This window comes from Capricornis sumatraensis, chromosome 6, assembly GCF_032405125.1.
Source record: "Capricornis sumatraensis isolate serow.1 chromosome 6, serow.2, whole genome shotgun sequence".
Classification (NCBI taxonomy): domain Eukaryota; kingdom Metazoa; phylum Chordata; class Mammalia; order Artiodactyla; family Bovidae; genus Capricornis; species Capricornis sumatraensis.
The window spans coordinates 31,116,250-31,133,916 of record NC_091074.1 but is presented as its reverse complement, the minus strand read 5'-3'; the positions used below and the strand labels follow the sequence as shown (position 1 = coordinate 31,133,916).

Sequence of the window (17,667 nt, the reverse complement as noted above, 5' to 3'; positions counted from 1 at the left end):
TCTGTGATTTTTCAAGATATCAAATCTTTCCTCCTTCATTGAACATTGCTGGAAAGTAGAATTAAGTTGTGATCAAATTGCCAACATCCGATGGATCATCGAAAAAGCAGGAGAGTTCCAGAAGGACACCTATTTCTGCTTTCTTGATTATGCCAAAGCCTTTGACTGTGTGGATTACAATAAACTGTGGAAAATTCTGAAAGAGATGGGCACCTGACCTGCCTCTTGAGAAACCCGTATGCAGGTCAGGAAGCAACAGTTAGAACTGGACATGGAACAACAGACTGGTTCCAAATAGGAAAAGGAGTACATCATGCTGTATATTGTCACCCTGCTTATTTAACTTCTATGCAGAGTACACCATGAGAAATGCAGGGCTGGAAGAAGCACAAGCTGGAATCAAGATTGCCAGGAGAAATATCAATAACCTCAGATATGGAGATGACACCACCCTCATGGCAGAAAATGAAGAACTAAAGAGCCTCTTGATGAAAGTGAAAGAGGAGAGTGAAAAAGTTGGCTTAAAGCTCAACATTCAGAAAACGAAGATCATGGCATCCAGTCCCATCACTTCATGGGAGATAGATGGGGAAACAATGGAAACAGTGGGTGACTATTTTTCGGGGCTGCAAAATCACTGCAGATGGTGACTGCAGCCATGAAATTAAAAGACGTTTACTCCTTGGAAGGAAAGTTATAACCAACCTAGACAGCATATTAAAAAGCAGAGACATTACTTTGCCAAGAAAGGTCCATCTGGCCAAGGCTATGGTTTTTCCAGTGGTTGTGTATGAATGTGAGAGTTGGACTAAAAGAAAGCTGAGCACCAAAGAATTGATGCTTTTGACCTGTGGTGTTGGAGAAGACTCTTGAGAGTCCCTTGGACTACAAGGAGATCCTACCGGTCCATCCTAAAGGAGATCAGTCCTTGGTGTTCATTGGAAGCATTGATTTTGAAGCTGAAACTCCAATACTTTGGCCACCTGATGTGAAGAAATGACTCACTGGAAAAGATACTGATGCTGGGTAAGACTGAGGGTAGGAGGAGAGGGGACGACAGAGGATAAGATGGTTGAATGGCATCATCAGCTCGATGCACATGGGTTTGGGTGGACTCTGGGAATTGGTAATGGACAGGGAGGCCTGGTGTGCTGCAGTTTTTGGGGTCACAAAGAGTTGGACACAACTGAGTGACTGAACTGAATGCACAAAGGCAAATGGAAAGTAAACACTGATATTGGGGGGGAAAATAGTCTTCTCTGTGCAAATGACAAAATGTCACTTAACTACAAATCAGGGATGAAGAGCTCTACAGTGTGACAGATTTTAGACCACCCCATGTTGTCATGGTCTTTGTAGACCGGGACCTGGGGACTGGAGTCAACGAGAAGAGGGATGCAGGGGACCCAAGTCTCAAGGGAAACAAGGGTGCCTTATTTCCAGAAATGCATATTTATACATCTTCATACAAGGCAGCTTTAGGCAGTAAAAAAAATTGAGCAAAAACAAAGCCAAGCAAATAACAATCTTCAAAGGGCCAGAAAGCATTCAATATCTTGAGTAAGAGGGGCATAACTGAATAGATTACACTTAATTAAGGTCACTGAAGGGAGTCACTGAAGGGATCCAAGCAGGTGCCCGCTCTCATGATCTCAGTCGTGAGAACTGCGTGCAGCTCTGCTCGCTCCTGTTTTCCAGGAACTAATAAGGAACAGAGAATCCTTGAGAAACGGCACACAAAAGAAAAGAATAACATATTGGATCCCTTAAAGCTGAACATCCCCCGACACCAAGTGAGATTGCTTAGCTGCAGACAGAGCCAGAGCAGGGCAGCAGGCTCCAAGGCAGAGTGTTCACCTAAAAGGCTAGTTGTCAGCTTTGCTAAATCTAAGAATCTATTTATTTGTCTCTATGTTTTTCACTCTCTATGGAGGTTATCAGATTCTGAGGATATAGTCCTATTAACTCACACTGAAAAGAGACTGGGGTACAGACTGGACAGCCACTTCATTCACGTGTGAGAGGTCAGCTGTTATCTGGAAACTTCTAGATGTTAGCTGTTTGGACAGGGCGCCAGGTTCGCATAAGAGATGAGATCAGATGTGAGCTGAGAATTCAAGGAAGGGAAGAGGTCATCTCAGGAAAATTCTATCCAGTGCCCATAGCTGGATGTGTGAATTTTGCCCCACACGGGAACGGCTAAATACTGCCTGCTCATTTGTCCAGGCATTGTTAGAAATACGTGAGGCCATCCAATCATCGCAACAAGCCAGTGGAATAGACAGGATTATCATTTCCATGTAACTGGGGAGAAAGCTGAGGTGCTGAAGGTCATAGAGCCAATGCAGACTGAAGCTGGGACATCACCCAGGCAGTCCTGCCCCATGCCCACTGTCTCAAGCCCTGGATCCAGCCCTCTCCTCTGACAATGTGCCTCCTGTCTTAGAGAAATACTCAGCAAGTTCTTACTTCCCAATTCCCTTTCTTCTCTATCACAAAAGTGCCATTCACCGTTCCAAAGACATTACAATCATTACAACAGTACCATTGAAGAGGATGCAGTTCCCCTTACACTTGCTTACTTCCAGTCTTGTCTTTTAGATGGTGTTGTGTTGAGCTCTACACAATCTGTAGAGCTCCTGGTCTGTAGGAGCTCTGGATGTAGGAGATCCTGGTTTGATTCCGAGGTCGGGAACACCTGCTGGAGAAGGGATAGGCTACCCATTCCAGTATTCTTGGGCTTCCCTGGTGGCTCAGCTGGTAAAGAATCTGCCTGCAATGCGGGAGACCTGGGTTTGATGCCTGGGCTGGAAGGATCCCCTGGAGAAGGGAAAGGCTACCCACTCCAGTATTCTAGCCTGGAGCATTCCATGGACTGTATATATAGTCCATGGGGTCCCAAACAGTAAGACACAACTGAGCAGTTTTCACTTTCACTTAAACTGGACCTTTGGTCACTTTCACTGGACCTGTTCCCACCCGAGATATTATTTTTAGAAATTATCCTGAAGGATAAAGCATCCATTTAAAATTTACTCTTACTACCTTTGTTTTCAGAAGATTATCATTTTCAGACACAGTCTTCAAATCCTACATCTACTCACTCTTAGAACTGGCTCTGGGACAGAGCGAGGACTTCCCTGGAGGCTCAGTGATAAAGAATCCTCCTGCCAATGCAGGAGACATGGCTTTGATCCTTGATTTCGGAAGATCCCCTGGAGAAGGAAATGGCAACCTACTCCAGTATTCTTACCTGGAAATTCCCATGGACAAAGGAGCCCGGTAGGCTACAACCGTCCATGGGGTCGCACAGAGTTGGACATGACTTAGTGACCGAACAACAACAACTTGCTGGACACTCCAGATGTGGCATTACTGCCTTAGAGTCTATCAGGGCAGTCAGGTGTCACAGAATTAGATAAGTTACTTAATTCCACTGTACAGAGCATAGCTAAAGGAGATGCTTAAGATTAATGAGAAGCAACAAGGACACAGAACAGTACAGTGGTAAAATACCACATATAATTAATCAGGACTTAGTAAATTAGATAACCTCTCTGAGTTTTCAGTTTCCTTATTTGCTAGTAAGTCGATCAGTTGTGTCCAGCTCTTTGCAACCCCGTGTACTGTCTGTCTCTTGACAGGCCCCTCGGTCCATGGAATTCTCCAGGCAAGAATACTGGAGTGGGTAGCCATTTCCTTCTTCAGGGTATCTTCCCAACTCAGGGATTGAATTCGGGTGTCTTGCATTGCAGGCAGATTATTTACCATCTGAGCCACTAGGGAAGCCCTCCTTATTTGCAATCATATTAATAGTTATAGCAATTACCTCAAAGGGAAGTTGTAGAGATGAAATGAAGTGTCTGTAAAACACTTCCCTGAGAGGTTGTGTATAATTAAAGGTTGCTACCATTAATATTATTAAAAATAATCTGTATCTTACAGATTCAATAAAGATGTATCATTAGAAGTTTCGAAAATCATTGCAGCCTCATTCTCCCTGAATATGTGGCAGGATACCCCCTCTCAGGGAACATATAAGGAGATGAGATTGTATTGCACAATGACTGGGGCAACTGTAGTTGGTAGAGAAGAGTGAGACTCACATACGTAGGCAAACTCAAAAATTTTAGGGAAACCAGCACCTAAAGGAGTGGCCTGAAGATTGTAGGTGCACCATGCTTTCCTTTTAACAGATCATCTCAGTGATATTGTTCTCCAACAATGTCTGCAGTGAACTTTAGAACAATTCAGTTGATACTTTTTAAGGTATATACATAATAAACATTTTTAAAGAAGGGACAAAACGGTCAATAGGGAAAAATAAGAAAAATCAAAGTCTTTTATATCGAATATTTCCTTCTGACCCAGAAAATCCACCATATATCGTACGAATGTTTCTCCCTTCTCTGACCTTAACTAGACTCTCCTCTCCAGGAACAACACAGGAGGTGGGAGAAAAGTGTTACACTGCCGTGTAGATATCTCAGTGGCACACGTGATTTGGAGTCCCCCACCTAGGCACTCATGGCAATAAATGCACATTTTTCATTGGCTTCATAAAAAAAGAGTAGAAAAGAAAAGGGGGAAAAATGGCAAAATACAGGAAATCAAAGTTTCAATACTCGATGTTTAAAATGCACCCATCTCCCAAAGTCCTCAGAACTTGCTGATACCTCTCCTTCAGGCAGTCCTGCAGAGGCCCCCAACTTCCCAATGGTCCTCCCAGTTTCTGTGCTTTAATTTACAGAACGTGCTCAGAATGGTACCAGACACATCCTAAGTGCTCCTTACGTATTAAGTCTTCTATTTGAATCTGGTTAGATTATTGTCCGATGTGGTCAGGAAGATGAGGCAGTTCCCAAAGAGCTATTCAGACACAGCTTCATGCCAGTTACCCACCACACAGTGACAGGAGAAATAGCTATTCACTGGGATGACGAGGCCAAGCCTGTTGCAACAATACCAAGTTCTAGACGGAAACATTCCTACATGGCACACAGGCCAGCTGTCCACAAGGACTCACCCCCACCCTCACTGGATTCTTGGTTCTCCTGGACTTTAGGAGCTCAGAGTTTCAGCCAGGAAGACACAGGCGTCTGGCAGGCAGTCAGGAGGATCCTCTGCTCTGAGCACTCAACTCAGCCAGGAGGCCAGGCCAGAGGGGATCCCCAGGCTGGATCCTGAAATCCTGTTTGGCAGCTTGCATTTATTTAGTTTCCTTTTCACTTGTTGCATCAACTTCCTTGCTATTTTTGCCTTCTGGGGTTCATTATGCAACCTCTGATGATGGAACAAAATTCAAGTCGCTTGTCGGTTTTGAAATATGCAGAGGGCTTTGCTTTGGGCTATTTCACTTTAAAGTTCGGACACTGCCTCAGAGACAGGAAACTCACCCAGAACCCACACCAGGAGACCTGCCCTCATGCCAGCAGGGTGGGGCAGGGGCCCAAGGCTTGTTCAGCAGCTGCAGCCGATGTCATCCTTTTAACTCTCTTCTCAACCTGAGGTTGGCCCGACTCGATGCAGCCCTGACAATGATGGTGGGAATTAAATGAGTCCAGCTCATAGGGCAGCCTGGGATCTGAAGGGAAGAGTAAGTGCAGGCTTGATGCAGACGGGCAGGCTGTGAAAGGGCCAGTCTGAGCGTCCAGCAGCAGCGGGTCTGGCAGCAAATAGTGAGACAAGGTGTGGGCTGCTCCTGCCTGCTCTGGGCCGCCGACCCTCTGATGGGAGCATTCCGAGGGTGACGGGATGCAGAGTGTAGGATCCTCTGGGTGGTTATGTTCTGGAGGAGTTAGAAGAGCTAGGCAGAGAGGGTCCCCGGCAAAGTACCTAGTTCCAGCTTGATCCTCAAGTGAGAAGGACAAACACTGGGCAAAGAGTCTAGTCCAAGGCATATGAAAGACGTGCAGAGCGTGAGGAAAGAGAAACCAGAAAGTGAAAGTGAAAGGCACTCAGTTGTGTCCTGCTCTTTGTGACCCCATGGGCTGTATACTGTATAGTCCATGGAATTCTCCAGGCTCGCAGAATACTGGAGGGGGTAGCTGTTCCCTTCTCCATGGAATCTTCCCAACCCAGGGATCGGACCCAGGTCTCCCGCATTGCAGGTGGATTCTTTACCAGCTGAGCCACCAGGGAAGCCCAAAGGGAAGGGAGAAGAGGCTGCAACCAGAGGCACTTAGAGCCCCCTGCATGCTGTCCCTCTCCACACCAGGTGGGAGGCCTGAGGAGGGGCTCTGGGCCCACCAGCTGTTGGCTGTGAGCACAGGGCAACCCCCGCCTGGGCAGAGTCAGCCTCAGGTGCTGAGAGAGGGCGAGAGCGAGGCCGCAGCTGGAAGGTGGGAAGACACGCTCTTCCCTTAAGCTGGAGACGGACTTTCCATCACGGTCCTGAAGCTTCACAGGAGCTCTCTAGGTTGCCAGGCAAAATGTCTCAGTCCAGTTTGGCCTATTTTTAAATTTGTATAAATGGTACTTTTTTTTTTTTTTTGAGTTGAAGTTCTTTTACTCACTTCTGTGATTGTGCATTTAGTTGTGTTTCTTACATTTTATTGTTATTAACAACTGTAGTGTAAGCATAGGTAACATATTTATTCATGCAAGTTTAAGGGATATTTGGGTTGTTTCTAGTTTGCCACTGTTATGAATATTGTTGGTCTGAATATTCTTTACTTATATCCTGATGCAGATTTACATGATTCTTTTTAGGTTAATTAAGAGTGGATTTACTGGGTCATAGCCCATGCATATTTTCAGCTTTCCTAGGTAATGTTTTTGAAAGTAGTCGTACAAATTAACACACCAAACAGTAGTTGCTCCATATAGTCATTACACTTGATATTTTAGGTCCTTTAAAATTTTAATTTATAGGCAATGTACTTGTTTATCTAAAAATTTGAGAAATCAACCCCAAAATGTTTATATAGTGTTTCTAAAACTGGCCAGAGGGGAAAAAAAAATTAGTTATTTTCATATGTGTGTGTATGAAAATGCAAGGAAAACTTAATAGCAAAGTTTTCTATCTCTACTTTCTATTGAAAGTGGCTATTTAAAAAGTAGCAAATGTCATGAAAAAATTTCATTAATACTTGCAACAATAATAAACCATAAATATATTGGAATAAACCTCAGAAAGAATGTGCAAGACACATAATCAAACTAGCAGCAAAAATTTATTGAGAGACAGTTTTAAAATAGTTCAAGAAAATGGAAATATTTGTTTTTCTTTATGACATGGTTAAGAAATGTTTGCTAAGTAAAATTTGTTCACTAAATAACTCTTGTTTCTCAGGAGGAGGTGGTCTTGGCAGTCTCCTATTGCACGCTCTGATTTCCCTCCTCACTGAGGGAAGATATGAATAAATAGCTCCTTTCCACCTCATCACTTGCTTACATGCCCCTTGCTCCCATGCCCCTTGCTCACTTACAAAAAGAGAAGTTGCTTAATCCTCATTAGTGATCAAGATATTGTCTCACTGTAAGAGGAAAAACTGTTATATTTTTCACTGGCTTCTGGGCATCTATATGAATCACAAATGAAATTATGGACTTGTCAGTTCAGTTGCTCACTCATGTCCTAGTCTTTGTGACCCCATGGACTGCAGCACACAGGCTTCCCTGTCCATCATCAACTCCCGGAGCTTGCTCAAACTCAAGTCCATCAAGTTGGTGATGGCATCCTCTATTGTCCCCTTCGCCTCCTGCCTTCAATCTTTCCCAGCATCAGAGTGTTTCCAATGAGTCAGTTCTTTGCATCAAATGGCCAAAGTATTGGAATTTCAGCTGAGATTAAATATGAAGATAAAGTGACCTGTCAAAGCTACTTTGAAAAAAACCTGAAATCTACACTTTATTCAGATGTCCTTATTCCACCACCTACCCATTCACCCCCGTTGGTTGGAATAACTTCATTTTTATTTATTTATTTAAGGCTATGAGAACTGTGGGATCTTATTAACTAGATTCTCAACCAGAGATCCAACCTGGGTGCCCTGCAGTGAAAGCATGGAGTTCCAGCCACTGAAACTCAAGGGAATTCCAGATCGCCTTAGTTTCTACCCAATATTGTTTTTCTGTTCTCGGATGCTATTTAGAATGGCACATTTTATTAATTTCCATGTTTCCTTAGGCACCTCCAGGCTGTGACAATTTCTCAGTAATAGACTTTTTATGTTCTTATCTGTGGTATCATTTTGAAATGTCAATTTCCAATTTTTTATTGCTAGTGTAAAAAGTGATTGAACTTCTTTTTGGTGACTTGTTAAATTTATTTTAAAAGTCTAATACTTTATATATTCTTTTGTATTTTTGTATGTACACAATTATATCATCTTTAAATAGAAACAAAATTACCTGAGACAGTCAGCAAGGTCACAAAGAACAGGCATATCACAAAGAAAATATCCAAAATGGTCAATAAGCATATGAAAATTGTATGGAACCTTAGAAACAATTAGGCAATATGAGTTACAACTGTAATAAGACATCACTATGCTTCACTAGGGGAGAAGGCAATGGCACCCCACTCCAGTACTCTTGCCTGGAAAATTCCATGGACGGAGGAGCCTGGTGGGCTGAAGTCCATGGGGTCGCCAAGAGTCGGACATGACTGAGCGACTTCACTTTCACTTTTCACTTTCATGCACTGGTGGCCTTGGCAGTCTCCTATTGCAGAAGGAAATGGCAACCCACTCCAGTGTTCTTGCCTGAAGAATCCTAGGGACGGTGGAGCCTGGTTGGCTGCTGTCTATAGGGTCGCACAGAGTCGGACACGACTGAAGCGACTTAGCAGCAGCAGCAGCAGCATGCTTCACTAGAATGGCTAAAATTAAGAAAACAGGCAACACCAAGTGTTGAAAAGAAAGTAATGCAACTAACATCCCATTCTCAGATACTGAGACTATAAATTGGTGCAAACATTTGGAAAATATGTTTGTTATCATCTACTAAATCTGAACATATGCACACTCTCTTACCCAGTTACTTCATCCTAGGCCATACACCCAACAGAAGGCTATAAAAATGTGCACCAAAGGAGAGAGACAAGGATTTTCTCAGCAAAATTAATTATACTGACAAAAATCAATATAAACTCCATGAAGGCAATTGAAAGGTGGTATAAACTCCATAAAGGCAATTGAAAGAGACTGATTAAGAAGCAGTTCATAAACACAATAGCAGGGCATGGGAGGAGGACAAAGGGAAGAAAGCAGAAAAGAGAATTCTTGTTTACAATTCTGCACCCATCCCCTTCTTCCAGTTCCTCACTCTGGTCTTTCTTTCCAGTCTCTGAGAGATGAGAGCACCTGGGCAGGATTTCTCCCTGCTTCAGTTCCCAACAACATCTCTGCCCATTCTTCTGTCCAGGGCACAACCTAGCAGCCTCTCTGCCTGAAGACTTCTCAAATTAACTACAAAGCCACACTCTAGAATTCATGACTGTCCCGAATACATTCTGAGCTGATTTTCCACCATCGATCCCCTTGATTCTTAGCACATAACTCGTCCACAACTTGAAGCTCTTTCTATGTGGTCCCTGCAAACTCGGGAATTCTCCTGGCTCTCTGATCAAGCTCCTCCCTCCATCTTGAGCTGTGCTGGCCACCATGACATCAACCACAAGAGGCCAACTGACCACTTGACTAGTCCAATCTCAGCTGTACTATGACTGTAAAAGTATGTACTATATTTTGAAGGAACTATGAAAAGGATGAATGTAGCTATCTCAATATTGATTTTATATTGGTATGTGTTGAAATGATAACATTTGGATATTTCATGTTCAATAAAATACACTGTTAAAATTAACCTCACTTGTTTCTTTTTCCTCTTTTGATGTGGCTACTAGAAAATTTTTACTTAAGAAATTTAAAATTTTTTTTAAATTTGAAGAAATTATATTTCTTCTGAGCAGTGCTGAATACATTCTCTGGTAACATATTGGAAAATCACATAAAGGATAAAGATAATGTTATCCTTAGTTTCACAAGTCAAACTTAATTACTATTAAAATGTTAGTATATTTCCTTTAGTTTATTTTTTTCTATATACTTTTACATAGTTGCATTGTATCTACAATTTTATGCCCTGCTTTTGAATATAACTAGGTGCTTTATTTTCTAATAATACCAAAAAAAATTCCTTATAGAAAAATTTAAATGTGAGAAAAGAAAGGGTAAAAATACAGTAACATTTATTCAATTCTTTCAAACTAAATGAAGAAAATCCCTAAGAATCCTATCTCAGAGATATTCTTTCATTATGAGGAAAAGTTAATGTACAAGCAGTTCCCAGGGTACAAAGTGAGGACCTGCTTGCTGCATCCTTACCCTAGTGTGCAAAATCAGATATTTAGATTATTTGAAGTGTGTACAAAATAAATATGCATTGGGCCTCAGTAATTGTCACAAAGGATCCCTATAAGAGGAATCATGGACTTTAATGCATGGTCTGTGTAACATTCATTTGCCTGCATAGAGATATTTCTTAATCTTTACTTTTTAGTTATATTTGGAATAGTTTGAGATTGTCAAATAAAGCTATAACTTTTGGTTGATAAAGTTATGCAATATCTAGCTGCTTATGGTTGAGGCCTACAAAATATTTCAGATCAACTTAGCTTATACCATTCTATTTTAGATATAAAAATATTTTTTTCTAAAATCATAAACTCTTAGACATAAAGACACTTTCACAGAATCTAATAATATGGAAAAACAAAGACAAAGATCTTTTCCCAATGAAAGAACCCTGCTGTAATTCAAATTGACTAAGCTATTTTTTTTAGCATTTAGCAATTCACTGAAAATCTACAGAAACATTAAAATTCTTCCAGACTGTATGAAAAGCTAGGAGCTTAAAAGAACAAGAGTTTTAGAGGTAAGTGATCATTTAAATGACACGGGGGAAAAAAAAGGAGAACTGAAACTGGGAAATTCCTCTCAAGAAGAAAGGAGAGCCATCCTGTATAAGTAGGCCACACTCAAGGAGGAAGGACATGCACTCTGCAAACTCTTGAAGACTCAGCTTCAGCACCTACTAGCAGAACAGGCAGCCCTGTGCCTGATTTCACCATGACCTACCGGTGCCTCCTCCAGATGGTTCTCCTGCTGTGTCTCTCCACCACAGCTCTTTCCAGGAGCTACAGCTTGCTTCGATTCCAACAAGGGCTGAGCCTTGAGGTGTGTCAGAACTTCCTGTGGCAGTTACCTTCAACTCCTCAACATTACCTGGAGGCCAGGATGGACTTTCAGGTCCCCGAGGAGATGAAGCAAGCACAGCAGTTCCAGAAGGAAGATGCCGTATTGGTCATGTATGAGATGCTCCAGCAGATCTTCAGTATTCTCACCAGAGACTTCTCCAGCACTGGCTGGTCTGACACCATCATTGAGCACCTCCTTGAGGAACTCTATGGGCAGATGAATCGTCTGGAGCCAATCCAGAAGGAAATAATGCAGAAGCAAACCTCCACTATGGGAGACACGACCGTTCTTCACCTGAGGAAATATTACTTCAACCTCGGGAAGTACCTCAAGTCCAAGGAGCACAACAGGTGTGCCGGGGCAGTCGTGCAAGTGCAATTGCTCAGGAACTTTTCTTTCCTGAAGAGCCTAACAGGTTACCTCCGTGACTGAACATCTCCTACCTGTGGCTCTGGGAATGGACAATGTGACTTTGAGGTGAGACTCCAGCCAGCAGAGGCTCTTGAGGTAAATGACGATGCAATGCACTGATTTCAATGGACAGTTAAAGACTAAGCTGTTTTTAAATTGATTTATGCATTATTTATTTGTTTAAACTTTTATATGGGAAATAAACTATTTATGAAACAAAAGTCAATGTGGCAGTTTCAATGTCAACTTGATTTTCATGACACCACAGATTAAAAATTGCAGAGCACCTTGCAGACATTCATTGCAAAACAAGCCTGCAGAGTAGTCGAGTTTCTGGCCCCTGCCTTTGAGGAATTTAAAATACAAGGAAGCCATGATGAATGTCCGAGTTATATGCATGCTCTCCATGTATCCACACAGTCTACCCGCGCTTGTCTTGTTCACTTCTTTAAATGTACCAGACAGCTCATGCTGGAGGGCCCCTCTATATGATGTGGGCTTTTTTCCTCTCTCTCTTTTTTTTTTTTTTTCAGTTGGGGGGAAATGTACACCACCTTACATTTGAGAGTCTTACAAAGTAAGCCTTCTTTATGCCAATAAAATTTGGGCAAATTCCACTTAATTTATCAAATTCTTAGTAAAGTAAATGAAAAATTCTGACCTTCTAAATGTCCTCATTTCCTTGTACACTCCAACCCTTATTTCCAACAACGTAGTCCTCAGAAAGAGGTTTCAGGAACATGAGTCAAAAATTACTTAAGACTGTCTTGGGGGTCATTAGAAATTGTCAAACATGCTAATTCACTCAATTAAAAATAAGAGAAAAGTCATCTTGAAAATATTAAGTTTACATCTGTGAAAGAAGAGTAAAACGATATTAAATACTTGTTTTAGTACACAGAAAATATAGTTTAAATAAAGTTTAATAAAATGCTACTGTTATATACAAAATATATTTTAATATTCTATGCTTAATAGTTAGAATACCTTCTATAAATTTATTATAAAATTGGAAACGTGAAATATTTCATTTAAAATAAGTATATAATTCAATATAAAATTAATTTAAACAAATAAAGTGCTGCGCTTTTTAAAATATTCCTAGTTTTCAGCTATTCAACACTTACTCCCCACACTTCAAGGCCGAATCCTTGAAAGACCCTGAAAATTCCAGAGCATTCCAGGGGCGCACACTTCTTTGGTCCCTGACCCAGGTGGTGGCCGCGTTCCTTCTCACCCCCAGAAAGTCCCCCAAACTGTCCCATGCTTATTTGTCTCCTAGCCACCGCTGACTTCTCCTCTGGCTGCAACTCACTCCCAGGGTCCCATAGCCAGTCTCATCGCCTTGGCTGCTTCTCACGTTGTCCAAAATGGCTCTAAGCCTATAGCCTCACTGACTCCCCCTGGCCCCGCTTTGTCCTCAAGGTCCTCCCATCGTCCCATCTCTCACAGTCTCACCCCCACCGCCCGGTTTAACTCTGTCCACACCGCGGTGCCACCGCCCCAAGCCGATTGTCTCATCACCTATGCTCGCTTTCACTTGGTCCGCGAAGCCGTCCCGTCAACTCGAAGCCAAAAGCCTCAGCGCTGCCACCGTGATTTATTTTGTGCCCAACGCCTTTCCATCTTTGCACAGCGAATAGTCTCGTCGCCACTTCCAGGGTCCCCTGTGTGGACCACACCCATCCGTCGTCTGGTGGTCTCATCCCTCCGCAGGGTTTAACTTTGTCTCAAAGCTGTCCAATCGTCGCACCACCAGTAGTTTTCCGCCACCGTCCCATTTCGCTTTGTCGGACTCCTCCTCTCAGAGCCAAGCAGGGCTCCCCTGTGTGAGAAACGCCCTCCCATCACCCCACAGCCAAGAGTCTCATCGCTTCCGCTGTGCTTCACTTTCAGCACAAAGCCCTCTCATCTTCCCACAGCGAATAATCTTACCCACCGCGGCATCTAAAGTGAGTGCAGTGCCGCCCCAGTGCCTCACAGGCTCTCTCATTGCGATGTCTGCACTCACTCTGTCCTCAAGACTTTCTCAACTGTCTTATCTGCAATGCTGAAGATCTGCTGGAGCATCTCATACATGACCAATGTGGCATCTTCCTTTTGGAACTGCTGTGCTTGCTTCATCTCCTCAGGCATCTGGAAGTCCATCCTGAACTCGAGGCAATGTTGAGGAGTTGAAGGTAACTGTCACAGGAGGTTCTGACACACCTCAAGGCTCAGCCCTTGTTGGAATCTAAGCAAGCTGTAGCTCCTGCAAAGAGCTGCGGTGGAGAGACACAGCAGGAGAACCATCTGGAGGAGGCACCGGTAGGTCATGGTGAAATCAGGCCCAGGGCTGCCTGTTCTGCTAGTAGGTGCTGAAGCTGAGTCTTCAAGAGTTTGCAGAGTGCATGTCCTTCCTCCTTGAGTGTGGCCTACTTATACAGGGTGGCCTTCCCTTCTTTCTATTTGAGAGGAATTTCCCACTTTCTGTTCTTCCTTTCAGTTTCCCCGTGTCATTTAAATTATTAGTTGCCTCTAAAACTCTTTTTCTTTAAGCTCCTTGCTATTTTAGTTGATATATACCATGGGGGAAAAACATATAGAACCTGAGAATTTCTAGTGTTTTTTAAAATTTCAATGAATTGCTGAATGTTAAAGAAAAATATAAGCCAAAATTTTTGAACTACATTATTATAGGATTCTTTCATTGTGAAAAGATTTTTTTGTTTTTCTTTTCATATTATGAGATTTGTGGAGAGGAGGCCTTGTTTGTAAGAGTTTTCTTTTTCATGAGAATTAGGTTTAATTCCCAAATCTGCTATTACCAAACAATAATACTCGCAGTTTATGATTTTAAAAAGATACCTATTTTTTCCTATCTGAAAGAGAACAATGTTAAACTAAGTTGATGAACAATAAATACATGATATATGTATGATTTAAATATAATACATGCAGTTTATGATTTTAATAAAGGCACCTATTTTTTTTCTCTCTAAAACAGAGTGATGTTCCTAGAGGGGTGGGAGAGGTTCCAGAGGGAGGGGAGATATGTATACCTGTGGCTGATTCATGTTGCTGTATGGCAGAATCCAACACAACATTGTAAAGCAATTATCATTCACTTAAAACTAAATATATTTAAATAAAAAGAAAAAATAATGTATATAAAAATCAAAGTAGAATGTTGTTAAATTAAGTTGTTCTGAATTTTTTTGGAGGCCTTAGCCATAAGGAGCAAGACATCACATAACTTTATCAACCTTCTTGTTTTTCAGTCTCTAAGTCGGGTCTGACTTTTTGCGACCCCATGGGATGCAGAATGCCAGGCTTCCCTGTCCTTCAGTACCTCCTGGAGTTTCTTCAAACTCATTATCACTTCATGGTAAATAGATGGGGAACCAATGGAAACAGTGACAGACTTTCTTTGCTTGGGCTCCAAAATCAGTGCAGATGGTGACTGCAGCTAGGAAGTTAAAAGACCACTTCTTTTTATATGAATGTGCAATTTAAATTTTTCTGGAGGCCACATCAAAAGAGTAAACAGAAAAAAGTTAATTTTAACAGTATATTTTACTTAACAATATAGCTAAATGTTATCATTTCAACATAAACCAATACAATATTAGTAGTGAGATAGGTACATTCTTCTTTTCCATAGTGCCTTCAAAAGACAGTACATGCTGTTAAGTCATAGTACAGCTCAGGCTGGACTAGACAAGCGCTCAGCTGGCCACATGGGGCTGTCGGCTCCACGGTGACCAACACAGCTCAAGATGGAGGGAGCAGTAGGAAAACAAGATCAACACTAAAACTCAACCACTTCTTTTTATATGAGCAATTAAAACTTGGAAAATGACTTTTAAAAATGATACCATTGACAATAACATAAAATGTCTACTACTGAGAAACTGTCATACCAGAGGTGCCTGAGAAGACGTGGCAATTAAAGGTAAAGGGGCATCCTAAGTGACATCCCAGAAAGAAAAAGAACATTAGGTAAAAACCGAAGGAGACCTGGGAATTCCCCGGAGAGCTAGTGGGTGGGACTCCATGCTTTCAGGGCAGGAGGCCCGAGTTCCACCCCTGGTCAGAGCACTAAGATCCCACAAGTCTCAGAACCAAAGATAAGAAACTCAATAAAAAGTTGCTACAACCAGAGTGTATGTGGGAGGGGAGCGGGGGGAGGGAGAGGCATTAGGAGCTCTTCATAAAGTGTAGACTGGGTAATTTTTAATAATAGTTTGTGACTGGACTGGCTCTTTGTGGCAGCAGGCGGGCTTTCTCCAGTTGGAGCAAGCGTGGGCTGCTCTCTGGCTGAGCTGCTCGGGCTTCTCCCTGCGGAGCTCTCTCCTGCTGCAGAGCACAGACTCCAGGGCCCAGCTCAGTAGTTGTGGGGCACAGGTGCAGGGGCCTCTCAGCACATGTCATCCTCCCTGAGCAGGGCTGGAACCCAGGTCCCGTGCACTGGCAGGTGGATTCTTAACCACTGGCCCACCAGGGAAGCCCTAGACTTTAATCCTTTTCAATGTAGCATTGAGAGGCCCAATTACGTTCCCTTTTGGCCTCTAAGGACAAGTCTATAATTGAAATTTGATTCAAATTAGATGGCCAGAAACTAATGAAGAATTGAAGCTTTCTCTGTTACATTGAGATTGTCTTTTTTTTCATCTTGATCATCAATAAGGATTAAGCAACTTGCCCAACTAATTCTTCTGAGTGAGCAAAAGACATGTGAACATGTGATGAGGTGGTCAGCATCCTTGAGAAGGGAATACAGAGTCTATAATAGGAGACTGCCAAGGTCACCTCCTACTGAGACGCACACTGTCACTTAGTGAGCAAATATTTAGCAAATGTTTCTTAACCACTTCATAAATGAAAGAAGCAAATGCTGCCAATTTATTGGACTATTTTAAAAATGGCTCTCAATAAAGTTTTGCTACTGGCTTGATTACATATTTTTCACATTTTTCTGAGGGTTTTTTTCCAACATATTTATTATTTACTGTTGCAAGAATGAATGAAACAGTTTTTTCATTACATTTTCTACTTTTTAATGGACTAGGTTTTCCTTGCATTTTCATACACAAACATATATCGAAATAATTTTGGTTTTTAATCTGGCTATCTTTACAAATGTTATATCTAAAAGTATTTGGTTGGATTTTCAAATTTTTGAATAAATGTATATTGTCTGCAAAATCCCATGGATGGAGGAGCCTGGTAGGCTGCAGTCCATGGGGTCGCTAAGAGTCAGATACGACAGAGCGACTTCACTTTCACTTTCCACTTTCATGCACTGGAGAAGGAAATGGCAACCCAATCCAGTATTCTTGCCTGGAGAATCCCAGGGACGGGGGAGCCTGGTGGGCTGCCGTCTATGGGGTCGCACGGAGTCGGACACAAGTGAAGCGACTTAGCAGCAACAGCAGTATATTGTCTGCAAATTAACAATTTTAAAAGACTGCTCTACACATCTGTGTCTCTTTTGCTGTCTTGCATACAGGGTCATCATTGCCATCTTTCTAAATTCCATATATATGTGTTAGTATACTGTATTGTTTTTCTTTCTGGCTTACTTCACTCTGTATAATCGGCTCCAGTTTCATCCATCTTATTAGAACTGATTCAAATGTATTCTTTTTAATGGCTGAAGTAATACTCCATTGTGTATATGTACCACAGCTTTCTTATCCATTCATTTGCTGACTTTTGGACTCAGAGGGAGAGGGAGAGGGTGGGATGATTTGGGAGAATGGCATTGAAACATGTATACTATCATGTAAGAAACGAATCGCCAGTCTATGTCTGATGTAGGATACAGCATGCTTGGGGCTGGTGCACGGGGATGACCCAGAGAGATGTTATGGGGAGGGAGGTGGGAGTGGGGTTCATGTTTGGGAACGTATGTACACCCGTGGTGGATTCATGTCAATGTATGGCAAAACCAATACAGTATTGTAAAGTAAAATAAAAATAAAAATAAAAAAAGACTGAAGATGTCAAGGGTGATGATCATATAGAGCAACTGTTATCTGTTGTATAAATTTGTACTTTACAAAACATT

At 42.0% G+C, this 17,667-nt stretch overlaps 1 protein-coding gene and 1 pseudogene across 1 annotated transcript; one reads left to right on the top strand and one right to left on the bottom strand.

Moving 5' to 3' along the window:
- The window catches only part of LOC138080681 (interferon beta-2-like), a 96,774-nt pseudogene extending 82,843 nt beyond the window's left edge, over nucleotides 1-13,931 (bottom strand).
- On the top strand, nucleotides 11,076-11,636 carry LOC138081425 (interferon beta-2-like). The gene has a single exon (XM_068974568.1). It carries the CDS (start codon nucleotides 11,076-11,078, stop codon nucleotides 11,634-11,636), a length of 561 nt encoding a protein of 186 aa, XP_068830669.1.
- Nucleotides 13,932-17,667: the final 3,736 nt, after the last annotated feature.